Consider the following 26,946-nt stretch of genomic DNA (forward strand, 5'->3'; position numbering starts at 1 on the left):
GCAATCAGAGAAGAAAAAGAAATAAAAGGAATCCAAATCGGAAAAGAAGACTTAAAACTGTCACTGTTTACAGATGACAAGATACTATACATAGAGAATCCTAAAGATGCTACCAGAAAACTACTAGAGCTAATCAGTGAATTTGGTAAAGTAGCAGGATACAAAATTAATGCGCAGAAATCTCTTGCATTCCTATACACTAAAGGTGAAAAATCTGTAGGAGATATTAAAGAAACAGTCCCATTTACCGTTGAAACAAAAAGAATAAAATACCTAGGAATAAATCTTCCTAAGGGGACAAAACACCTGTTTGCAGAAAACTATAAGACACTGATGAAAGAAATTAAAGGTAATACAGACAGATGGAGAGAGATACCATGTTCCTGGATTGGAAGAATCAACATTGTGAAAATGACTGTACTACCCAAAGCAATCTACAGATTCAGTGTAATCCCTGTCAAGCTACCAATGGCATTTTTCACAGAACTAGAACAAAAAATTTTACAATTTCTATGGAAACAGAAAAGACCCTGAACAGCAGAAGTAATCTTGAGAAAGAAAAACAGAGCTGGAGCAATCAGGCTCCCTGACTTCAGACTATACTACAAGGCTACAGTAATCAAGACAGTATGGGTGGGAGGGAGATGCAAGAGGGAGGGGATATGGGGATATATGTATACATATAGCTGAGTCACTTTGTTATACTCAGAAACTAACACAACATTGTAAAGCAATTATACTCCAATAAAGATGTTAAAAAAAGAAAAAAGACAGTATGGTACTGGCACAAAAACAGAAATATAGATCCATGGAACAGAATAGAAAGCCCAGAGATAAACCCACGCACGTATGATCACTGTATCTTTGACAAAGGAGGCAAGAATATAAAATGGAGAAAAGACAGCCTGTTCAATAACTGATGCAGGGAAAACTGGAGAGCTACATGTAAAAGAATGAAATTAGAATACTTCCTAACACCATACACAGAAATAAACTCAAAACGGATTAAAGGGCTTCCCTCGTGGTGCAGTGGTTGAGAGTCCACCTGCCGATGCAGGGGACATGGGTTCATGCCCCGGTCCGGGAAAATCCCATGTGCTGCAGAGCGGCTAGACCTGTGAGCCATGGCCGCTCAGTCTGCGCATCTGGAGCCTGGGCTCCACAACAGGAGAGGCCACAACAGTGAGAGGCCCGCGTACCGCAAAAAAAAAAAAAAAAAAAAGATTAAAGACCTAAATGTAAGGCCAGACACTATAAAACTCTTAGAGGAAAACATAGGCAGAACACTCTATGACATAAATCACAGCAAGATCCTTTTTGATCCACCTCCTAGAGAAATGGAAATGAGAACAAAAATAAACAATGGGACCTAATCAAACTTGAAGCTTTTGCACAGCAAAGGAAACCATAAACAAGACAATAAGACAACCCTCCGAATGGGAGAAAATATTTGCAAACGAAGCAACTGACAAAGGATTTATCTACAAAATATCCAAGCAGCTCATGCAGCTCAATATCCAGAAAACAAGCAGCCCAATCCAAAAACGCGCAGAAGACCTAAATAGACATTTCTCCAAAAAAGATATACAGATTGCCAACAAACACATGAAAGGGTGCTCAGTTGTCACTAATCATTAGAGAAATGCAAATCAAAACCACAATGAGGTATCACCTCACTCTAGTCAGAATGGCCATTATCAAAAAGTCTACAAACAATAAATGCTGGAGAGGGTGTGAAGAAAAGGGAACCCTTTTGCACTGTTGGTGGGAATGTAAATTGTTACAGCTGCTATGGAGAACAGTATGGAGGTTCCTTAAAAAACTAAAAATAGAACTACCATATGACCTAGCAGTCCCACTACTGGGCATACACCCTGAGAAAACCATAATTCAGAAAGAGACATGTACCACAATGTTCATTGCAGCACTGTTTACAATAGCCAGGACATGGAAGCAACCTAAGTGTCCATCGACAGATGAATGGATAAAGATGTGGCACGTATATACAATGGAATATTACTCAGCCAAAAAAGAAGTGAAGTTGAGTTATTTGTAGTGAGGTGGATGGACCTAGAGTGTGTCATACAGAGTGGAGTAAGTCAGAAAGAGAAAACCGAATGTTGTATGCTAACGTATATATGGAATCTAAAAAAGAAAAAAAAAGGGTTCAGATGAACCTAGGGGTAGGACAGGAGTAAAGACGCAGACGTAGAGAGTGAACTGGAGGACACGGGGAGGGGGAAGGGTAAGCTGGGATGAAGTGAAAGAGTAGCATTGACATATATACACTACCAAATGTAAAATAGATAGCTAGTAGGAAGCAGCTGCATAGCACAGGGAGATCAGCTCGGTGCTTTGTGACCACCTAGCAGGGTGGAATGTGGGGGGTGGGAGGGAGGCACAAGAGGAGGGGATATGGGGATGTAAGTATACATATAACTAATTCACTTTGTTATACAGCAGAAACTAACACAGCATTGTAAAGCAATTATACTCCAATAAAGATGTTAAAAAAAATAAGTAAAAAATAAAAAGTGTGATAGGATTGGGAATGTGTTTAAACTATAGAAGAATTTTGAGAAAATTACCATTTATTGTTTTCCAGTTTTTGAACATAGTCTATCTCCTGGTTTCCTTAAGTGTTTTTTAATTTCTCTTAGCAGTCTTCAGTTTGGATATTTTGTAAGCTTTTTGTTAAATTTATTCCAAAGTATTTTGTTGATGCTATATTAAATGAAATTTTTAAAAATTGTATTTTCAAATTGTTTGCAGCTAGTATCTAGATACATGGTTGATTTTTGTATATTAACCTTATATCGTATGACCTTACTATAAATTCACTACTTAGTTCTAAAAGTTGTTTTTGTAAATTTGCTGGGATTTTCTTCAAAAACAATCATATTATCTGCAAATACAGTGAGTTTTAATTTTTCCATTTGGATTTGCATGCTTTTCTTTTTCTTGCCATATTGCAACGGCTAGGACATTCTGTACAGTGTTAAATAGAAGTGGTGAGAGTGAGTCTCTCTGTCTTATTCCCGGTAATACAGGGAAAACATTTAATATTGCAGTGTTAAGTATAGTGTTACTTGTGAGTTTTTTTGTAGATACCTTTATCAGATGGAAGAATTTTGCTAAGAGTTTTTATCATTAACTCATTTGTCTAATGATTTCTCTGTATTTAAATGATCATATGATTTTCCTCCTTTATTCTTATAATATATAGCACTTTGATTGATCTTTTAATGTTAAACTAACCTTGCATTCCTAAGATAAACCCTATTTGGTCAAAATGTATTTTTCTTTTTATATATCACTGGATTCACCTTTCTAATACTTTGTAAAGGATTTTTTTCATGAGGGATGGTGGTTTGTGATTTCCTTTTATGTAACTTCTTTGTCAGGTTTTGGTTTTAGTGTTATGCCGGCCCTATAAAACAACTTATGAAGTGTTTCCTCCTCTATTTTCTGAAAGAGTTCGTGTAAGATGAATATTATTTTTTCTGTGTTTGCTAGTACTCAACAGTAAAACTATCCAAGACTGGAGTTTCTTTATGGGAGGGTCTTAGATGATTAATTCAATTCCTTTAATAGATAAAGGGATATTCAAATTTTCTGTTTCTTCTGTGTCCATTTTGGTATATTATACTTTTCAAGGAATTTGTTTTATCCAGATTGTCAAACTTTTTGGTATTAAGTTGTTCATAATGTTCCCTTATTTTGTCTTTAATGTCTGTAGGATGTTAGTGATCATCCCTCCTTCACTCCTGATATTGATTACCTGTGTTCTCTCTTTTTTTCTTTATTAGTCTAGTTAAGGTTTATCAAATTTTGTTCTTTGTAAAGAATTAACTCTTGGTTTTGTTTATGTCCTCTACTTAATATATTTCTGCTTTTATTTTTATTATCATCTTCTACTTGCTTTGGATTTCCTTTGCTCTTTCTATGCTTAAGTAAGGTATAGAAACTTAGCACTATAGACCTTTCTTCTTTTCTAATAAGTATTTAAAGCTCTAAAGTTTTCCCCTAAGCACTGCTTTGGTTGAATCCCACAAATTTTAATATGTTGTATTTTAATTATTATTCAGTTCAAAATGTTTCCTAAAATTGTATTTTGACCCATGGATTATATACAAATGGATGGTTTAATTTCTAAATTTCCAAAAACTTGGAGTTTTTCTTGATTTCTTAATGTCATTGATTTCTAATTTAATTCCATATTGGTCAGAGAGGGTCTATTCTATACAATTTCAGTTTCTTGAAGTTTTTTTTATTGAGGCTTATTTTGTGGCTCAGCATATATGGTCTGTCTTGGTGAACAAACTATGTATATTTGATAGAATGTGTATTCTGCAGTTGTTGGATGTAATGTTCTATAAATATCAATTCAGTCAAAGCGGTAGATAGTGTTGTTCAGATGGTCCTTGTCTTGGGGTTGGTTTGTTTTGTTTTGTTTTCTGTGTAGTTCTATCAGTTGCTAAGAGAGATTAAAATATCCAACTATGATTGAAGAATTATGTGTTTCTCCCTTTAGTTATATTAGTTTTTACTTCATTTATTTTGAAGATCTGCTCTGAGGAGTATGCACATTTATGATTGATATGTTTTCCTGGTATTTGAACTTTTTATCAATATGAAGTTACCTTTTTATCATTATGAAATGTCCTTTCTTTCTGGTCTTGAAGTTTCCTTTTATTGATGTTAAATTAGACATTACAGCTTTTACATACTTAACTGTTTTCCCTATGTAGTATCTTTTTCCATCCATTTACTTTCCACCCATATGTGTCTCTGCATTGAAACTGTGTTTCTTTTAACAGTCTAGTTGGCAGTTTTATGGAAGTCTACAGTAGTTGGGTCTTGTTTTTTTATCCATTTTGACAATGTCTGCCTTTTAATTGGAATGTTTAATCTGTTAACATTAGATACCATTAATATTTGCATCTACCAATTTAGTCACTCCCTCACTTTGATTTTCAGTAGCCAAGAGTAATGGTTTTACTGAATACCATTATTGTCTAATTCTGTGCAATGCATTTTTTCTATATCCTTTAATAGGGAATGTCTTCTTAAGAGAGAGGGTCTGTCATACCTAACACAATTCCTTGAGGAGAGAAGGTATAGTAAGTCCCCTACATACGAACCTTCAAGTTGCGAACTTTCAAAGATGTGAACATGCGTTTGCATGTCCAGACATGTAAGTTAGTTCATGTGTCTGGCATTATCTGTAAAAGTTGGTTACCTAGGCTAATTTTGTTGGACTTACGAACAAATTGGACTTACGTATGTGCTCTTGGAATGGAACTCGTTTGTATGTAGGGGACTTACTGTACTTAAAAAACATTGTTAAATGAGTGCAGTGGGAAGAACTGTGCATTAAGAATTAGGTTCCAGACTTATTTCTTTTGTTATCTTACATTATTAATGAGGAGGCAGGACTATATTATTTCTAAAGTTACTTCTTTCTGTGACATTGTGTGCTTTGAAGATTTCTACTGGAATGGGAATTTTTATCTAAAAGATGTGCTCGGGGGCTTTCCCTGGTGGCGCAGTGGTTGAGGGTCCGCCTGCCGATGCAGGGGACACGGGTTCGTGCCCCAGTCTGGGAGGATCCCACATGCCGCGGAGCGGCTGGGCCCGTGAGCTGTGGCCGCTGGGCCTGTGAGTCCGGAGCCTGTGCTCCGCGACGGGAAAGGCCACGGCAGTGAGAGGCCCGCGTACTGCAAAAAAAATAAAAAATAATAATAATAAAAAAAGATGTGCTCGAAGGTTATTTTTCATCTAGCAGTCACTTTCTGACAATGACAACTTTTCTATAATGCATTTATGTGTATAGCCCTTAAATTTGAATGTGAATACAATATTAAAAGAATGTGCAATAACCATGATTTTTTTTCTATTAATAGTACATTGCTGTTGGCTCTTCAGCTATCTGATTAGGAGTATAAAATGGTAGCATTCTTGTCGGCTACTGAAAGAATCAAAACCCAAACTGTTATGGGTTGTTTTTCATATATCTTAAACCTTGTCAACTAGCATGATAAGGGACCAAAGGTCCCTGATTACTCTCTAAGCTATGTTACCAGGTGAGTTTTTCATAGGTTGTACTCATTTAAAAATTGAACTTCTGTTCCTGTCTGTTTCCTCAGTTTGTGTTGGGCAGAACCTTATGTTATAGACCCTCTTGACATAACTGCCAATATCCAGGAAGCAAACTTGACCACCATCTCAAAAGGGAAAAGATAGTTATTTTAAAATTCTCAAACATTCAACTCAGTCATTCTTAAGTTTGGAATATCACTAGCACAGCATTATACAGAATATAAAATTTTGTTGAGATATTTTCCAGATATGATTATAGCCCCCGCACCACCCTGCCCCCCGCCAAAAAAGCATGTGTTCTGTGGTACTACTGAGGAATTACACCAATAACTCCAGATGTTGTTTGGCAAGTCAAAAAAATCTTTGGCTGTCCAAAGAAGTTTATAAATTCTACTTACTCATTTTGAGACTGCAGATGCAAAAGAGAGTTTGTACATTGTGATTAATGAAGATCAATATTTAATCTACATATTACAAATATTTACGTTGTGATTTGGTTTGAGCAGGTTGAGTTTGAGGTAGAGGGATGTCCATGTAGGAAAGGGTCCATAAACCTCTCAGAAATTTGGGCTTAGACCTCTAGTGAGATTTCACACAGGAAATCTAAAGTAAGACACATCCAACTTAATTAATGACAGAGGTTTTAGAGAGGACTTCAGGAGATTAATAGTAATCAGAAGTGTTCTTTTATGCCACAGCCTTCTTGGAGCGAATCAGAAACTGTTTACAGGAGATAATAAAGAGACCTTCACATCGTCTTTCTTCCGTGTCCCCCTGGTTGGGACCTTAGTGTGAAGGGACAGTAAGTAATAACAATAGATGTCACTTTTATAGGTCACTTTCTTCCTTCCAGAAATAGAAGCATGCTTTCCAAGAAATCATTTCTATCCAGTTATATATCTGCCACTTCTGGCTCTTTGTTCTTAAGTGGTTCTTGGTTTTAGCTGTGGGTCTTATCCCTACAGCTAGACTGTTGAGCATCTCTGGGACAAAAACTACTGTATCTTTACTTTCTGTAGATTACCTGGCCTAGTGTTCAGCAACTTTTAGGGTTATCTATTTGCAAGAGGAAAGGTAACCAGTAGAATTAGCTAGGGGCTGCTATGGGAGTAGAGAGAGACCTCCTATGTCTTCGGTTATGCCTCATTCATTTACTCATTCTTCATATTTGTAATTTCTATATTGAAGGAGAGTTTTTAGTGCTGAAGCCCTTACCTCTAAATGTATACGAGCCTACTGCCTTCCAGAAGCTTCTATGTCTAGACAGACATAGCCACAAATAACAAGACAAACTCCATTCGGAGTAGGGGCAAGGTACGTTAGGAATGAGAGCGCAGAATTACTTAGAGGCGCTGGGAAGATGTCATGGCAGGAGAAATGTATTTGAGCTTTGTTTTGAAGTCTGGGTAGCGTTTGGTTTTTATTTGCTTTTATGTTCCCAGGTTATTGTCCCATCTCCCACCCCCTCCTAGCCCCAACCCCCCAGTTAAAAAATAAATGCTGTCGGCTAAGTTATTGGCTTAAATTATGCTTCACAGAGAACATTAGCATCTTTTATAGTTGATGCCACTCCTATGGCATACAGAAAAGTGTAGGATTCAGCATAGCCCCACAGTGGTGGCATTTAGGCTTATTTAAAATGACCCTATAATGCCACAAAAAAAGAAGTGGAATTGGAATCAGAAGACCTGGGTCCAAGTCCTGACTTTGTCTCTTAGAAGCTCATGATCAGGGTTGGAAAATTTGGTACATTTCCTAAACGCCTAAGATTTTAACAAGTCTGCCTCTCCCCGCTCCCCAATGATATGGTAATTGAACTCGGTAGTAAATGAGAGCCACACTGTCGGATGGCTGTCTGAACAGTGTGGTGGGTTATAGCAGGCCATAAAATGCCAGCGCAGACATTTTGCTTAGATTAGTTGACAGCCTTTGTGAACATATTTGCAATATTTTAAAAAACCAATCATACTGATATCTTTACATCTCCCTTTAATGAAGAGGCAAGAATTAGTGATATGTAGAACTAAATATAGCATTAACAAAAATCCTTTTAAAAATGACCTTATACTGTATAAGATGACCTTATATTCTGTTCCTTAGAAAATACTCCATTGTTTTTGCTCAAATTTGTAGGTATTTCTGCTTAATTGCTTTTCAGATGAAAATACAATTCTGAAAGAAAGATAGTGGTAAATAGAAAATACTGGCTTTTAAAAACGAGTTATTTTTTGTTCCTCCATTTCTGCTCCTGCAAAAGGTAATGACATTTTCCCCAAGAGGAAAGACACTTTTGAAATGGAGTTAAATTATTGTTTGCGAATAAGGTTTGCCTCTGTCCTGTACTACATTCTAACTACTTATGAAGAGACCTTATCATCCTCGCAGCAGCTTTCTCTATCAGTCTTGCTTGGGCCTTTGATGATCTGTGCAATAGAGATTAGCTAGTGGATTTCTCTTTCCTCTAGATGAATTCCCATCTGTGCAGTTGCCTGTCCTCTAGTTTTAGTATTGCTAGGTACTGTTGTGCTGCCAACTTTGCTGATAACTTAATGGCATCCTTTTAGGAAATACTGTGGGTTGCTGTTTTGTTTTGTTTTGTTTGTTTGTGTTTACTTATTTATTTATTGGCTGCGCCTTGCGGCACATAGGATCTTTGTTCCCTGACCAGGGATTGAACCCGTGCCCCCAGCATTGGGAACATGGAGTCTTAACCACTGGACCACCAAGGAAGTCCCAGGAAATACTGTGGGTTTTATAAAAATATCAGTTAATAGAGAGGTTTTATGATACAATTTTGGAATGCCTGATTGTAAAATGTTCTCACTTACTTTGTTAAATATACTCAAAACTTAGAGTTTTCCGCTTTTTGGTTTTTTCAGCTGTCATGCAATATGCTTTCTCCATAATACATTAGTGTTTTCTTTTTTTAAAATTTTTTAAAATATTTATTTATTTTATTTGGCTGTGTCGGGTCTTGGCTCTAGCTCGCAAGATCCTCGTTGCAGCACGCAGGATCTTTTTTGTTGTGGCGCACAGGCTTCCCTCTAGTTGTGGGGGCACAGGCTCCAGAGCATGCAGGCTCAGTAGTTGTGGCTCGCGGGCTCTAGAGCGCAGGCTCAGTAGTTGTGGTGCACGGGCTTAGTTGCCTCGCGGCATGTGGGATCTTAGTTCCCCCAACCAAGGATCAAACCCACGTCCCCTGAACTGGAAGGCAGATTCCTAACCACTGGACCACCAGGAAAGTCCCTTAATATTTTAAAACAATGGTTTTCTCCAAACACAATAATTGGTATTCAAAGAAGGTGAGTTACATGTATTCTGCATGCCTTGGGACCCACCTGTTTGAGAGGCATGAGACCTTCTGATCTGATTGTTTCAGAGAAGCTAGCTGTCAGAGGCAAGATTTGATAAGATCTGTGCCCTTTTTTGTCTTATGATTCATCGTTTAGTAACTATAGACTAGTTGTTTACCTTTGGTTCTTGCTGCCTGTAGTAATCCTATATAAAACCTTAGGAATAGGGTAATAGTGTAAACACTTTGAACGTCTAGAGTGAAAGACTTCAGAATCAGTCCTTCAGTTCAGTGATTCGTAACCTTCTTAATAATTATTATTAAATTAGATAAGTCAGTTTTATTGACAATTATGAATTGTCAATAATAAATGAACTTAAAGGAGAACAGTAGTTACAAAACTATGGAAATTTTATGATTTTTATTTTTCAAGAAAAAAAGCTATGAACTTCTTTGGAAACACGAAATTAAGTGGCAAAAAAAGGCTTCCCTCACCCTGCCCGAAGAATTGAGAAAGTTGTAGAAGGGTACACTGAGAAGAATTATTTCGTTCTAGGAGAAGTTGAAGAGAGGACAGATCTGATGTCCCATGCTGAATTGTCCAAGCCATGTGATAGAGTGAAACACAGGGTAGGATTTTTGAAGTCAGACAGACCTACCTTCAAATCCTGACTTGGATTTTATGAGCTCTGTACCCTTGGACAAAGTATTTAATCACTTTAGGAACTTCAGTTTCTTTATCTGTAAAATGGGGATAATAAGACATACTTCATAGAGCTAACGGGAGCATTCAGTGCGTGTGGAGTATATAGTGCAGTGCTTGGCCGCAGTGGCCTCTAGGTAATGGTTCCTATTCCATCGCATCAGCAGACCACTTAGCAAGTCATTTTCTTCTTCTAGATTCTAGCTTGAATCTAAAGCGGTACTCATGGGCTTCCCGGGTGGCGCAGTGGTTGAGAATCCGCCTGCCAATGCGGGGGACATGGGTTCGAGCCCTGGGCTGGGAAGATCCCACATGCCGCGGAGCAGCTAAGCCCGTGCGCCACAACTACTGAGCTTGTGCTCTAGAGCCTGTGAGCCACAGCTACTGAGGCCCATGCGCCAGGAGCTCGTGCTCCACAACAGGAGAAGCCACTGCAGTGAGAAGCCCACACACTGCAACGAAGAGCAGCCCCCGCTCGCCACAACTAGAGAAACCCTGCACGCAGCAACGAAGATCCCAACGCAGCCAAAATAAATAAATAAATAAATTTAAAATGGTCCTCACTACTCTGATATCTGGTTTTAGTGAAGGAGAAAAATGATTCCTAATTTTGTAAGTTGTTGCTAAGATTAATAGGCTTGACAAAAAGACTTGTGGGTATAGAAGACATTTCATCTGAATTATTCCTATGATCATTATGCATACCCTCCCTTCCCCCCTCTTTTGTTTTCTTTTATTTAACATAACTCTAAAATATGGAGTGGGAAATATATAATGCAGATGGTTTTCACTTCCATGAAAAATCGTTGCTAGGAATTGAAAATTAGGGTTCTCACAGTTGAAATCCCTGCTTTCAAGGAGATTATGGCTGCAGCACACTGAGGAGAATAATAATGATAATGGTGATGATAACATTACTTTGTGCTGGCTCAGTCACGTCAGTCCCATGAGGTATAGCTACTATTATCCTCATTTTGCAGATAATGAAACCGAAGCGCAGGGAGGTTAATAACTTTCCTGTTTGCATAGTTAGGAAATAGCAGAGCCAGGATTTGAACTCAGATAGTCTGGCTCCAGAGCGCATGCTCTTTTTTTTTTTTTTTTTAACTTTTTAAAAATTTATTTATTTTATTTATTTTTGGCTGAATTGGGTCTTCGTTGCTGCGCGTGGGCTTTTTCTAGTTGCTGTGAGCAGGGGCTACTCTTCGTTGCGGTGTGCGGGCTTCTTATTGCAGTGGCTTCTCTTGTTGCAGAGCACGGGCTCTAGGCACACGGGCTTCAGTAGTTGTGGCACGCAGGCTCAGTAGTTGTGACTCGCGGGCTCTAGAGCGCAGGCTCAGTAGTTGAGGCACACGGGCTTAGTTGCTCTGCGGCATGTGGGATCTTCCCGGACCAGGGTTCGAACCCGTGTCCCCTGCATTGGCAGGCAGATTCTTAACCACTGCACCACCAGGGAAGTCCGAGCCCATGCTCTTAACCACTGGGTTAGAGCCGGGAGGACAAAAGGAAGACATCCTTTAAATGAGAGTAGATGTCCTAAAGCTTTGGCAAGTTGTTTACTTTTCGATTTTACTCTACAGGTATTCTGAGAGAAGCCTCACAAAGTGCATCGGAATTACTATTGAGACCAGACCAGATTATTGCATGAAGCGGCATTTAAGTGATATGTTGACTTATGGCTGCACAAGGCTGGAGATTGGGGTGCAGAGTGTCTATGAGGATGTGGCCAGAGATACCAACCGGTAAGACGGTACAGATGATCTTGCACAAGCCTTCCTTTTCCCCCACCGATTGGATCTGTGTTACTACCCATCTGACAGGGAGAGGTCTAGGAATTCCTCCTATTCATTCTTCTGTCTGTGCTCTTAATTCCATCTCCTCCTTCCTTGATTTTCGGTCTTTGTTTACTGGCTTTTTTCCAGTAGTCTATAAACATGCTGATCTCTCTTCCAATTCTTGCGATAAGTAGCCTTTCCCATATGGAAAGCAGAGGGCAGGGCTCAAGGTTAGTAGTTTAAAGCATGAGAGAAAGCCAAGGAGAATAGGAACAAAGAAAAGGGTTTGAACAAGAAGGAAACTAGTGTGAGATTTAAGAGATTAGTTTTGGTGAAGCAAATGCCAGTTGGTAGGGTAGTGAAAGAAAGGCTGGTGAGGTGATGGGTATAAACTTTGAGAAATTTGGGAGTCTAAGGAAGGAAAGAAATAAGGGTTGATAGAGCCATATGAAGTTCTCTTCCCTCCAGAAATAAAGGCAGGCTTCAGGGAGTAAGTGTGTGTTGAGTTGGACCTTAAAGGCTGCTTCACTTTAATAGGATTTGGGTAGACATGGCAGAGGGTTGTGCTCAGAGAAGGAAGTAAAGGGAAACTAGGGAAACACATGGGTCAGCATCTTAGCAACAACCAGGAAGAGTGCCAGGCTAAGGAGGGCGGATGCTTCCCGTTAGGTAATAGAGGTCTATTAAATATTTTGCATAGGAAGAGTCAGATGGATATCAAGCTTGAGAAAGATCAGCCTGCATAGGATGCATTCTTGTCGGGGAAGGCTTGAACCGGGAACGCTGGTAGGGCTGCTGCAGTAACGAAGGCTACACCAGAGAGGTACCTTGGGGGTGGAAGGAGTCTCTGGAAGGTCAGGGAAGCTTTTCGAAGAAAGTGACATTGAAGCTGAGACTTACAGGAAGAGTCTGAGTTAGTCAGGTGGGGAAGAGGCAGATTTTTTCAGGCAGAAAGAAGAGTACGAGCAAGCTCCTGAGGATAGGAGCACATGGCACATTTAGGGAAATTGGAGTGGTTTCATTTGGTGGGAGTGTGGAGCGTGAGGTAGGAGCGTGGTAAGAGGTGAGGCTGAAAGGGTCAGCAGGATGGCCAGACCATGGGGCGCCTTAGAAGTCAGCCCAGCAAGTTTGGGCTTTAATCCAAGGCCCGGCTGCAAGCTAACTTGTGATCAAGGCGTACCTGCATTTTATTTTATTTATTTATTTATTTTAAAAGATTCGTTTTTTATTTTATTTACTTATTTTTGGCTGCGTCAGGTCTCAGTTGCGGCACACAGGCTCCTTGTTGTGGTGCACGGGCTTCTCTCTATTTGTGGCGTGCGGGTTTTCTCTTCTCTAGTTGTGCACAGGCTCTGTAGTTTGAGACATGCGGGCTCTAGTTGAGGCGCACGGGCCCAGCTGACCTGCGACATGTGGAATCTCAGTTCCCTGACCAGGGATTGCACCCGCGTCCCCTGCATTGGAAGGCGGATTCTTTACCACTGGACCAGCAGGGAAGTCCTGGGGATCACAGTGTGAGGGTGGACTAAGGAGACCAAGCTAGAAGCAAGGTCAGTTCAGAGGCTGCTGCGGTAATTTAAGCAGGAAATGATGTCCTGAAAAGCAGTGTTCGGTGACTGAGTGGGAATGAGCGTAAGAGAGAATGGGAAATAGGCTTGGAGGGAAGGTGAGTTTCATTTTGAATAAACTAAGTTTTAGGTACTTGTGGGACAACTGGTTGAAGGTTTGCTTTAGAGCGGGCTGTCCAGCAGAACATTCTGCAGTGACTGAAATGTTCTGTACCCGCACTGTCCACTGTGATAGCACAACCGAGAAATTGAATTTTTCATCTGAATTAATTTAAAGATAAACTTGAATAACCACGTGTGCCTCGTGACTCTAATATTGTACAGTGCAGCATTAGAGTATTGGATATTTGGGCGTGGTGTCAGAAGACAGGCCTGGCCCAGTCATATAGATTGAGAAGTCATTAGCAAAAAGAGATTAGAGGGGCTTCCCTGGTGGCGCAGTGGTTGAGAGTCCGCCTGCCGATGCAGGGGACACGGGTTCGTGCCCCGGTCTGGGAGGATCCCACATGCCACGGAGCGGCTGGGCCCGTGAGCCATGGCCGCTGAGCCTGCACGTCCGGATCCACAACGGGAGAGGCCACAACAGTGAGAGGCCTGCGTACCGTAAAAAAAAAAAAGAGAGAGAGAGATTAGAGATGGAAGCCATGGAAATGGATGGGAACCTTCAGAGAGTGGGAAGGAGTCCATGGTTTGTAGGATTCTTTGGTGGTGAATGGGAATGGCTAGGTGGTGAAAGGATTGACACAGGGCTTCAGTCTTTAGTAGCCCCAAACTATTATTCGGGCTTGCTTCTTACTTGAATGTGGCACTAGAATGTTAAGATGATTTATACAGCTGGCCCCAAATGATTCTGCCTTGTCACTAAATCATTCTCTCTTCTTACTTTTTTTTTAGGGCCCTCCAAGCCACCAGAGTGAAATCTACTTTGTGTATAGATGTATCCCTCCCTCCCTCCCTCTCTCCCTCCCTCCCTCTCTCTCTCTCTCTCTCTCTCTCTCTCTCCCTCCCTCTCTCTCTCTCTCCCTCTCTCTCTCTCCTCTCTTTCCCCCCTCCCTCCCTTTCTTTCTCCAAATGAAATTATTTGTTAAAAGATTTTTAAAGGAAAGAGCATAACAAGATGCTGCTCCTGCATGGTTTTGAGCTCATTATTCTTGTTTTTAACCTAGATATTTACATTAGCAAGCTTATTTTGGCCGATGATGCTAAATCAAATAATTTTAGTGTATATTAACTCCTGTGACCTGAGTCACTTACTGTCAGAACTTTGAGTAAGTGCATAAGGGAATTTCTGAGAAATATCTCAGAAGTAAAATTATTTTTTTCCAGGCCTTCTCAGAGGTGGAGATGTAAAAATGACTCTCTAAGATTTCTTTTTCCCCAACCATATTCTTCATTATAGAGCTACTGTTACCTGTCTCAGAGATTGTTTTCCCTCTATTCCTTGTACTCACCTTGTTGCCCATTTATTTGTGTAACAGGTAGTGAATTTTCTTCTTCAGGGGCCACACTGTGAAGGCGGTATGTGAGTCCTTTCACCTGGCCAAAGATTCTGGTTTCAAAGTTGTGGCTCATATGATGCCCGATCTGCCAAATGTGGGACTAGAGAGAGACATTGAACAATTTACAGTAAGTGTTACCTTAAACCAAGCTACTTGAGAATGCCTCTGCATGCTGCTTCTACCCTCTCTGCTCTTTGATTATTTACTGTTGATTTTTTTCCCATTATTAAAGCAAGACATTCTCATTATGACACAGTGGAGAAAGAGGAGTCACTCACAGCCCCGACACCAAATAAAACTCTAACATGTCAGTATACTCCCAGGACTTTTTTATACTTAGGATTTTTTAGGGGATGAGGTGGGTGATACATAGATACACAGAGATATACTTCTGTATATGATAGGTAATTATTTTAATAGCTTTTTCACTTAACATTATAGCAAGCATTTATTCCTGTTATAGCCTGGTCTCTGTTAAAAGGTTAACATATTTAAATATCCACTTAATTTCCATTGAACAAATATGCCATACTTTGCTTAACCACTTCCAGTTTTTTTAATTGAAGATATTATCAGTTTTTGATATTATAAATAGACTGCACATCAACAAATTTTACACCTGTAATTTTTTGTAGTATTTAGGGTTATTTCTTTAGGACAAATTCCCTGGAGTAGAATTATCAGGTAAAGGTATAACTACTTTAAGAATCTCACCATATTACTTAGTTGTTTTTCCCAGGGTTGTAACAACTTACACTCATTTCAGCAGGGTTATCTTTCTCCCAAAATAATTCTCTCCTGTGTATGTATTTTCTACATACATATATATACACACACACACACACACAATATTTTATCTTCGTTAATTTGATGGATAAAAGTGCCGTTTCAACTTGTATTTTGTAATTATAAGTAATGTATTTTTCAGGTTTGTATTTAATAAGTATAATTCTTTCATCTTTTTGGATATGAATATTTTTAATATTAATTATATGGACTTTCTAGGTAATAACATTATGGATTGTTTTTTATATTTGTTAAAAATATTTCCCCCAACCTATCCTTGACCTTTTGTTTCTGTTGTCAAATCTATCTTATTTACTTACTTACTTTCTTAGTGATGATTTCTTGAGATACTTCTAAGCTTAGAACTGCCTTTCTCATACAGCATTTCATTAAACAGTGGAAGAAAATATTCTGTTTTCCTCTAGGCTTTCTGTTCTTTGAATTTTAATACCTAACTCTGGGGTTCATTTGTTTCTTTGTTTGTTTGTTTGTTTTTACTCTATCACATGTTAGCTTGATTCATGTTAGCTTTGTCTTGGGAAATGAGATTGTTCAAAACGCTTTTTTCCTTCAGATTCTCAAATAGGGAAAGTGGCTTAAGGATATCCTTTTAGAGAAGAGAATGAAAGTATTTATCAAGTTATTTCATCCACAAAATTGCTTTTATTTTGCTCTGTTTATTAGAACAATAGAATTCATCATGCCTTATTTGTGAAGTTAATAATTATTTCCTTTTAAAAAGTTTATTTCTAAGCCAATGAATTACAAATAAAAGCCTATTTTATAAGACAGCATTAATTCACAGATGTTATTAATTCCCCCATATTGACTATGTAATAGATTTTGAGTCCAATATCTTCCCCTCAGTAGTACTAGCCAGGCACCCAGACTTCAAGCCTAAAAGGCACCTGAAACACACTTTTCTTTAGCACAGCTCCTAGGTGGGCCAGTGGTATAACCAGAATTCATAACTTTAAGTGCCCTTGGAAAAAATATGTCAAGTAATAGCAAATAGCTGAGTCTTAAAATTCATTTTCTTAGTGTCTTCAAAATAAAGAATAGTTCAGAAATAATATTGCAAAGACAGTCCTTCATGTAAACGGATTTATCTGCTTGTTTATAATCTTTTCAAAGAAACCTACAGGGAATGTGAGCAGACCATATGCCTTTTCTAACTGCATCCCAGCAAATGAGTAACAAAATAGAGCTAAAATGAGAAATCTGATTTCTCTCTAGAGAAAAATTCTCTGAAAAATTAATCTATAGATGGTCTTAAATATTTTTACAAATCAATTTTTAAAAAAAAGACATGGGCTTCCCTGGTGGCGCAGTGGTTGAGAGTCTGCCTGCTGATGCAGGGGACACGGGTTCGTGCCCCGGTACGGGAAGATCCCACATGCTGCGGAGCGGCTAGGCCTGTGAGCCATGGCCGCTGAGCCTGCACGTCCGGAGCCTGTGCCCTGCAATGGGAGAGGCCACAACAGTGAGAGGCCCATGTACCGCAAAAAAAAAAAAAAAAAAAAGACAGACCACCTAATAGGAGAATGGGGAAAAAAAAAAAAACTTGAACAAACACTTCACAGATAGGATATTCAAATATTCAGTAAAACTATTTAAAAGTTCTCAAAGTCATTTATCTTCAAAGAAATGAAATTTAAAACTACAATGCATGGCTACTGTATACTCATCAGAATAGCTAAGAATAGCTAAAATGAAAAAAGACAATATCAAGTGTTGGTAAGAGTATGGAGCAACTGGAACTTTCATTTACTGCCAGTGGGAATATAGTACATCATATTAGAAAACTGTTTGACAATATCTGCTAAAAGTGAACGTAGGCATACTCCATGACCCAGCAATTCTACTCCTTCACGTTTACCCAACAGAAATGCACACACAGGGCTTCCCTGGTGGCGCAGTGGTTGGGAGTCCGCCTGCCGATGCAGGGGACGCGAGTTCGTGCCCCGGTCTGGGAAGATCACACACGCCGCGGAGTGGCTGGGCCCGTGAGCCATGGCCTCTGAGCCTGCAAGTCCGGAGCCTGTGCTCCGCAGCGGGAGAGGAGAAATGCACACACATATTTACCAAGACACAGTCACAAATTACTGAGTGTAGTATCATCAGATTGGAAACAACCCAAGTGTCCATTAAAGTCAAATACATCAATATTGTAAGTTGTGGTGTAGTCAAACAATGAAATACATAAAACAATAAGAGTAAATTAATTATGACTTCATGCAACAACGTGGCTGATTCTATTCAGCATAATATTGAGCAAAGGAAACCAGATCCAAAAGACTACCTAACGTACAATCCTATTAATGTGAGGTTCAGAAGCTTTGGATGGAATTGTAGCTGGAAACAGGCATATGGGAGGCTTCTGAGGTTTGGATAAGGTGCCTTTTCTTGATTTGAGTGTCTAGGTGCTGGCTACATGATTTGTAAAAATCTATCAGGTGTACACTTAAAGATTTGTGTACTTTTTTATACTAAGATATATTTCAATAAAACGTTTACTAAAATTTTTTTAAACTAGTTTTTGTTTAAGAAATCTTGTTTGGGCCTATTTGGAATTCACAACTTTTCCTGAATTAGTAGGCAGTATATTTTACACTTTAAAAACTTCTTTTTTCCCTACTTTATTTTATTGTCACATTATTAGCAACCCACAGATACAGTTTCCTTAATGTGTTTTATCCATAGGAAGGGTTGCTAAGTAAAGGGTCTACTTGTATAATTGTAGAAGTCTAAAAAATGTTATATCTGTAGAGGACAAGATAGCCTTGCCTGGCACGGATCCATAAAGCCTCTGCCCAGCTATGTGCCTGCATGTGTTAATTATAAATTGGCTTTGCTCTCACACCTTGTTGCTTAGGTCAGTTCCGGGTCACTAAGAGCAGAGCTGGTCATTTGCGTCTGTTCATTGCAGATTCACACTCTTATCTAGTGGTAGGTACAGAGCTCATAGCTGTTTCTGATAAATAGCACTTGCTTATATTTTTCAGTAACTGAGATTTATTTTTGAAGTGAAGTTTTCTTTTTTCTTATAAGCTGAAAGTCCTGGTTGTGATGGAGAATGTTTAACATCTTAGGAATTTATCCTCCGAGCATTAACTTCACCCTTTCCATCTGTCCTCAGGTCTCCAAAATGGTATGTCATTTACTACTCAAAATAACCTTTAGCTGTTTTTGTATTTTATTCTTTTCTTTTTTTTTCTTTTTTTTTTTTTTTTGCGGTACGTGGGCCTCTCACTGTTGTGGCCTCTCCCATTGCGGAGCACAGGCTCCGGACACGCAGGCTCAGCGGCCATGGCTCACGGGCCCAGCCGCTCCGCGGCATGTGGGATCTTCCCGGACCGGGGCACGAACCCGTGTCCCCTGCATCGGCAGGCGGACTCTCAACCACCGCGCCACCAGGGAAGCCCTGTATTGTATTCTTTTAAAATTAGACTGCTCCTGGATATCCAAGCTCAGGTTGCTGAAAATGCTTAGAGAGTGTCAGTTTCTCTTGAGGAAAAATTTATCTCCAGAACCTCTTGTCAGTAATGCGAAATCTTTCAAAGTCCATTAATGTTTGCCCACCCTTTGGACACTCAGAAGTTCTTTTTTTCCCCCACTGAGCTGTTTTTCCCAAAAGCCAGTGTGATCAAGTTACAGTTTGGCAGGTATGGTTAGAGGTGTTTGTTGTTGTTACTTCTTCATTTGCTTGGTTTTCTTAATGTAAAGTCTCGATACTTAAGGTAATATCATAGAATACAGGTAGTGTAGAATTATATCAGAAAAGACCACCTGTTGCAGCCTCCTCAGACAAGGAAACAAGACCTGACGCAGTTAAGTAACTGTTAAAGGCCATGGTGAGTCTCAGGTAGAAACAGGCTCTTAAGAAGGCACCCTTTCTATTGCATCTTTCTGTGTCTCCTTTCTTAGGCCAAGGAAAGTCTGTTCTATGATGAATGACTATGCATGACCCGAATGATGTTGAAATCCTGGTCGGGTTGGATCTTACAGAAACAGAACTTTACGTTTTCAGTTATTTTTTATTTGTATCAAAGGAACACATGCAAAATTTTAAAAGTCAAATTGTACTGTAAGGCCTACAGTGAAAAACAGCAGTACCCTGCCTTCCTTTCCCTTGAGTGCCCCCACGTCATTTACAAACGCTTCAGTGTCCCTGCTTCCTCCAAATCCACTGCAGCTTGGCTTCTACTCACTCCCCGCTGCCCGCCAACTCACACTCTCTCTCTCTCTCTCCCTCTCCCTCTCTCTCTCTCTCTCTCTCTTTGAAACTATTCTCTCAAACATTGTAAAGTACTTGCTAATCTCCAAATCCAAAGGATACTTCTCGGCTGACATTTTATCCAGTCTTAGCACCTGTTATTGTTAAAGACTCTCCAGTTTTAAATTCTCATCTCCCTGGCTTTTGTGACTCTGCTGTCCCCTGGTTCCCTTTTTAACCTCTAGGACTATTTCTTTTCCACTAGATCTCCTTTTTCTTCCCACCACTTAAATGTGGCTTCTGTCTTTTGCTCTCATCTATATGCTTATCTTTCTTCTGTTCTAACTTTACCACTTACACTTCAATTAATCTCATTTCCTCTCCAGCCTTAAGCCTTAGCTCTTAAGTCCAATTGCTGAATACTCTTCAACTAGCACCAGATGTCTTACTTGTACTTCGGACTTAACGTGTCCAATATGGACACACTTCATTCCCCCTGTGGTCTCCTTGTCTTCTGTTTCCTGTGATATTGGTGTTCCATCATCCACATATCCTCCCAAGCTAGACATTCAGTCATTCAGAAGGAAAGAGAGAATATGTGGAGCCAGACTGGGCCTAGTTTGAATCCTGGCCCCACCCGCCACTTGGTAGCAAACGGACTGCTTTGTTCCTCAGTCTCCTCATCTCTGAATGAGGCTGTTGTGAAGGTGGGCAGAGGTAATGCATGCATCATGCTTAGAAGAATGCCTGGCACATAACGAGTGCTCAGTACATCACTGCTGCTGTCGCTGTTCCCTCTACCGTGGGTCTAATCTAACAGGAGGTCCTGTTTGTTACTCCCTCTGAATATTTTTGAGGGCTGTCGCCTCCTCTTCATCTCCACTGCCACAACTTCAATTCATGCTTTTGTCAGCTCACTGCACAGGTAGACAGCTGCTTAGCTAAGTCCCACGGCCACCAGCCATGTTCCCTTCTAATATATCATCCACATTGCCACCAAAATTATGTTTATTAAATTAATTTTTATCTTTATAGTATAAAAGGTATTAATGAATAAAGTTATTATTAACTAGTGTTTGAAAATCCAGTAAGTCCTAAAGGGGTCACATCAAAACACAGTAGTCCTCCGCCACTTTCAACTGTTGTGGCCAGGCCAGGGGAGGTGGGGGAGGGGTCCCAGTATTTACCACTATGTTTCCTTCTATGCTTGGATTCCTGTTTCCTGACTATCAGTAGAGAGATTCTCTTGTCTTACTGTTACCAATACAATAGTTAAAGAGTTAGTTCTTTGAACTCCCATTCTCCCAATATTATTAGGCCACTATTTTAGTTATATGAGTAGTCAGTGTTTTCATTACAGTTTTTACATAAGTTATTATTATTTGCATGGAGCCAAGTAATATACTATACCTACTTTCTTTTCTTAAATAACTTTTTGTTTTTCCTAGAGTTAACAGTAAAATTGTCTTATTTCTTTATTTGCTTATTAGTTCTCTGAGTATCTGTAACCTTCAAGTGTGCCCATTCAGTGTTAAAGCCCCTCTCTCAGTGGCTGACCCTATCAGATATTCTCTAAGTTCCTTTTTTAGGCTGGAGTCATAACTCCTGGAGATCTAATCTTCCAGCTCCAAACTGGACTGGCAGTTCTCTGTGCCTAGTTCACAGAGGTCTTCCTTAGGGCTCCTCTTCTCTACTCTCTAGGATCAGATCCTTTGTTTTTTAGAAACCAAGTTAATCCTTTTTATTGGTTTACTCCTTTACTTTACTAAAACACATTCTCCAGCAGCTTTCTAAGAAAGGATTCATCATGGGAAGTAAGCCTTTTACATGCCCAAAAATGTCTCTGTTCTAATATCTTCACACTTACAGAATTCTGTGAAATCATTTTCCCTCCTTTTTTTTTTTTTTTTAAACTCCTTATTGACCGGGGTATTTTTGCAGAAATTAATGCCTGTGGCCAGCAATTTTTATTTCGGCTGATCAAAATTAATTCTGTTATTTCACTAACACTTTGTGGGTTATTACATTCAATAGTTACACCTGACACACCTGTAGAGTCTTCTAATTTTCATGAAATTTTGTCTTCAGTCCACTCTTCTGTAGAAGCAGAGGAGCATTCTCCAGCATCGTGAGTTTCATTTTCACTTTCCATATCAGAATCAATCACTAAGGTTTTTGTCTTTTTGTTGGTATAATATTCACATCATCTGAATCATAACTGTATTCTGAAGAACTGTCATTACTGCTATTTCTGATCTATGCTCATTCCTGGGACTCTGGTGCGACTGAGCTGCCCTTTCATCCGTATCCCCCTTTGCAGAGAGTTTGTTTACAGTTTTCTTCATTTGCAAAGTCATTTACCAATCTTCCATCCATTTTCTGTCTTCCAAAAATTTATTGCTATCACTTATTCCCCCTCCTGTCTCCTCTGATGTTCTCTTTGTTCTTCTGGGTTTATGCTTTTTAAAAAAATTATTTCCTCTTATTTCAGTGTGATTTTGGAAGGAAAGGAAAGAAACACATATTTTAATTCTCCATGTGTAACCGGAAGTCCAGCACCAATTCCATCTATCATCATTCTTATGAAAGGATTATATCAGCCCATATGTCCCCCTAATTTATTACACGAGTAACCAGAAGTACTTTACTGAAATCCTGTGTTCCAATATAGATGCAGACTAGGTAGAAAGTGACTTGCATACATACTCTTTGTGGATGGCTATAGAATATTAAAGACCTTATGAATCTTTAATATATAAATGTTACAGGGAAAATTACATGCAATTACAGAAGAATAGCCCTAAGAGCAAATGGTGCACAAAGATTATAGCATTTAAGACTGTGACAGAAATCAGTGAGAGAGATCGAAAACTCTATAGTTATATATTTCTTTGAAAACCAAGTTAAACAATGGAAAGCTCTGTAAAAATAACAGCACAAGATAAAAAAGCATTTTCACAATTCACAAGATACGGTACTGCTGGCCGTTTAAGTACTAACGCCAGGGTCGGGGTGAGAGGGAGCTGTATGAGTCCACCTTCATTCCTCTATCACATGTCAAGCGAAATCAAGATAAGAGCAGATTAGCAGTGCAAAGTCATAGAAAGGAGAATGCCTGATGTCTCCTTGCTACAACCCAAGTAAAGAAATAAGGCAGCCAGCTGGGATGATACAGTGCAGGAAATTACTATGTCAAAGTAGATGAATTAGATGTATCCCTCAGTGTCCAGATAACAAATGGACTGTGTGTATCCCGGGTTAGGAATGGTGCCAGTTGGCCTGAGGACAAAATAGTCCTATCCAGGGGTCGGCATACTTTTTCTGCAAAGGGCCATATAGTAGACAGTTTAGGTTTTGCAGCCCAGATGGTGATCTATGTCACAACTTTTAAAAGTTTAAACAATTAAATATATTCCATTATTAAAGGAGGATACAGTCTAGAGGTGAATGCAGGCATCTGATAAATTGTCAGTATGATGCTGCTAGGAAGGCAAGAATACAGAATTCCAGAAAACATTTTTAAGTGAAGCAACTTGTATTTGAAGGTCAGGAAGACCTCTCTGAAGAATTGGCATTCAAGCTGAGACCTGAAGATTAGCTAGATGAAGAAAAACTGATAAAATTTCCAGGCAGAGGAAATTGCCTTTGCAAAGACAGAAAAGCAAGGTGGGGAGGGTGGCATGCGATGACACCACAGCAGTGGACCGGGGTTGGGTTGGTTGGCAAGGGCTTGGTCACCCAGCACACACATGTTTTGCTCCACTGAGGCTGTAAAAACAATGAGTTTCTGTTCTGTATACCTTCCCTCGCTTGATAGGAAGGAAAGTCAGTCTAAGAACCACATAGGTATGTGAGAGAAGCCAGCCCCAGATTGAAACTTCACTGTGGGTAATCTCCATATAACTAATGGAGAAGTCATTTTCTCTATTCACAGGAGTTTTTTGAGAACCCTGCTTTTCGTCCTGATGGTTTGAAACTCTACCCTACCCTGGTGATTCGTGGAACTGGGCTTTATGAGTTGTGGAAATCGGGAAGATACAAGAGTTATTCTCCCAGTGACCTGATTGAATTGGTGGCCCGGATCCTTGCCCTCGTGCCTCCGTGGACTCGAGTGTACCGAGTGCAGAGGTAATGTGTTAATCTTTTACGCCAGAAGTCATCAGTGATGAGTCTTATCTGTTAACAGTTTCTAATGAGAAGAGTCTTACTGCAAATTGATGGGTTTGAATTTTTTTTAATTAAAAATGGGACACCTAGAATGCTGTCTGTAGATAGAGAGGATGGAAATGATAGGACAGCACGTCCAAGCCTCTTTGCCAGTATCACGTTTATTCACATGTTCACCTCTCCATTCGCGAGCCAGGAGATGGAGGATGATGGGAAGTGAGCATGGTGTTTGGTTCCAGGAGCTTGTGATCTACATCAGCGTTTCCTTTCTCAGATCTGCTCCAACCCAGATACTCTAGTGAGTGTGGGAGGAGGACGTGGAGCCATGTGTCTGTTATCCCTGTTCTAGAGCCTCTGAAGAAAAAAGAAAGAGTAGCAACGAGCATTCTTTACTGACATTAATGTAAATGTGGAGAAAGAGTGACATATTCCTGATAGTGTGAAGGAAATCATCTGAACTACTTTTCTAGGAGAAACTGAGATCTCATTTTCAATCGTGGTCTTTTTTTTTTTTAAATAGAAACATAACACTGAAGGAAAAATTTAGAAGCCATAAAGTTACCTATTTACCTACAATCCTGACAAAGCCATTCCTGTACTTCCTGGTCGTTAAGGCACATTTCCACCACCCTGCCAAAAACTGCCTGTATTCCAGTATTACCAGTACAAGGCTAAATGGGGATCGATAAATGCATGTCCAGTCAGCTGCTGTGACTAGGATTCCACTGAGCACAACAACTGTGCTACTAATAACATAAAGCAGAACTATCAACTAAAGGGAAATTATCAAGGATATAAAATAATGGATTTCCTTAAAGGTCAAAGGATATTTACACCACATTTCTGGCACAGTGTATTTATTTCTCAAATTTTTTAAATTATTGGCCCAACTTAAGGACCTAAATTGCTTAATGATCTCTATTTTTAAAAATACTAAGGAGATAGTGACTAGAAAATCAGCCATCAAAATCATTTGCATTATCCTTCCTCTTCTCTTCCACCTTTCTGGAACAATTCAGTCCAAAAGACATTAGGAGCTACTGAGCAACACAGGCATCCACACAAGGGACACAGGGAGCCGCAGGGCCCAGAGCACGGGGAGAAGGGTGTTCTCAGGGAGGAGGTGGTGGTGTGGTTCAGGCTGCTGCAGCCCAGATGTGTGAGGAAGGCGTTCTCACTGACGGCTGACCTGGCACCAGATGTCAGAGCTCAGTAGGGCGAGGAGGATGTGTCTGAGGGGTGTGGAGACGAGGACAGCAACAGAGGGTCAGTAACTTGCAAGGGGTGGATCTAATAAGCAGATAATATTAAGGATAATGGGAGCTGGGTTTTCTGTTATCTGAAAAGGGAATGCCAAATATGAAAAAGGAGAAAATTCTAATGTACCCCATGGTGTTTGGGAATAGGAGATACTGGTGTGAACTTGTGGTTTTCAACATATTGGTAGAGATAGAAATAACTGTAAATGTAACAAACGATAACAAATACAATGGTGTGTGCACATGTCCTTTTCACAGTCTGTTTAATGGCCATGATTTTTGCAGTTTTGTGCTGTTTGTTGGTGATTTCACTGTTTAAAATGGCCTGAAGTGTTGTGTGTAGTGTTCCTGAGTGCAGGAAGGCTATGCTGTGCCTTACCTTATGGGGTTTCCCTTGTGTGTTATTTGTTGTTTTTCCCTTGCTGCTTTTAATATGTTTTCTTTGTATTTAATTTTTGAGAGTTTGATTAGAAAAGGCATGTATTAGATTAGCTTCATTCAGACATGAGCTATGAGCCATGAGTTTCATGATAATGAATCATCTGCCTATTTATTGAGAGAGAGAGAGAGAGAGACACCGACACCTTAAACAGAAATACACATAAAGTAAGGTCATGTGTTGATCAGCTGATGGAAATGCTGTGACTGGAGGCTCACAGGAAGCTGGGATGGAGTATAGGATTAGACAACAGTAAAGTGCCAATGTTAGTTTCCTGATTTTGATGGTTGTATTACTGTTACCCAAGAGAATATCCTTGTTGTAGGAAATACTTAGAGTATTCTGGGGGTATTGGGACATCTTGTTCCCAATTTACTTTCAAATATTATACTTCAGGAATATAGTTATTTGTACCACACTTGGGAATTTTTCTGTGACTTTGAGATTGTTTCAAAAACTTAATACAATAGAAACAAAGATGCAATAAGTAATACTAATAACAACAAAAGAAAAATAGTATTTGCATTTAACTCACTGGGGCAACCAGAGAACAGTGAAGACACTACTTCCCAGCAGCAGAGCAGGGTAACAGGTACCACAGAATAGAAATTTCACAGCCATAGACACCATAGTTTTCCTACCAAGAGTAACAAGGCATAGATCACACGGGCAGTCAGATGAAGAATTTGCATTCTCCCCATTCATTTTTAGATTTAAATTTCTTCTTTTTTTTTTTAATACATCTTTATTGGAGTGTAATTGCTTTACAATGGTGTGTTAGTTTCTGCTTTATAACAAAGTGAATCAGTTATACATATACGTATGTTCCCATATCTCTTCCCTCTTGCGTCTCCCTCCCTCCCTCCCACCCTCCCTATCCCATCCCTCCAGGCGGTCACAAAGCACCAAGCTGATCTCCCTGTGCTATGCGGCTGCTTCCCACTAGCTATCTACCTTATGATTGGTAGTGTATATATGTCCATGCCTCTCTCTCGCTTTATTACAGCTTACCCTTCCCCCTCCCCGTATCCTCAAGTCCATTTTCTAGTAGGTCTGTGTCTTTATTCCTGTCTTACCCCTAGGTTCTTCATGACATTTCTTTTTCTTAAATTCCATACATATGTGTTAGCATATGGTATT

General features: G+C 39.6%; 1 protein-coding gene across 2 annotated transcripts in view; it reads left to right on the top strand.

Moving 5' to 3' along the window:
* ELP3 (elongator acetyltransferase complex subunit 3) overlaps positions 1 to 26,946 on the top strand; it is a 113,281-nt gene that overhangs the window by 34,202 nt on the left and 52,133 nt on the right. For both annotated transcript variants that reach the window (XM_067745257.1, XM_067745258.1), the window contains 3 exons: positions 11,678 to 11,839; positions 14,940 to 15,066; positions 23,876 to 24,069. In XM_067745257.1, coding sequence (XP_067601358.1) covers positions 11,678 to 11,839; positions 14,940 to 15,066; positions 23,876 to 24,069 — 483 coding nt within the window. The remainder of the gene's footprint in view (positions 1 to 11,677; positions 11,840 to 14,939; positions 15,067 to 23,875; positions 24,070 to 26,946) is intronic.

The sequence above is a fragment of the Pseudorca crassidens genome, chromosome 7 (assembly GCF_039906515.1).
Source record: "Pseudorca crassidens isolate mPseCra1 chromosome 7, mPseCra1.hap1, whole genome shotgun sequence".
NCBI lineage: Eukaryota > Metazoa > Chordata > Mammalia > Artiodactyla > Delphinidae > Pseudorca > Pseudorca crassidens.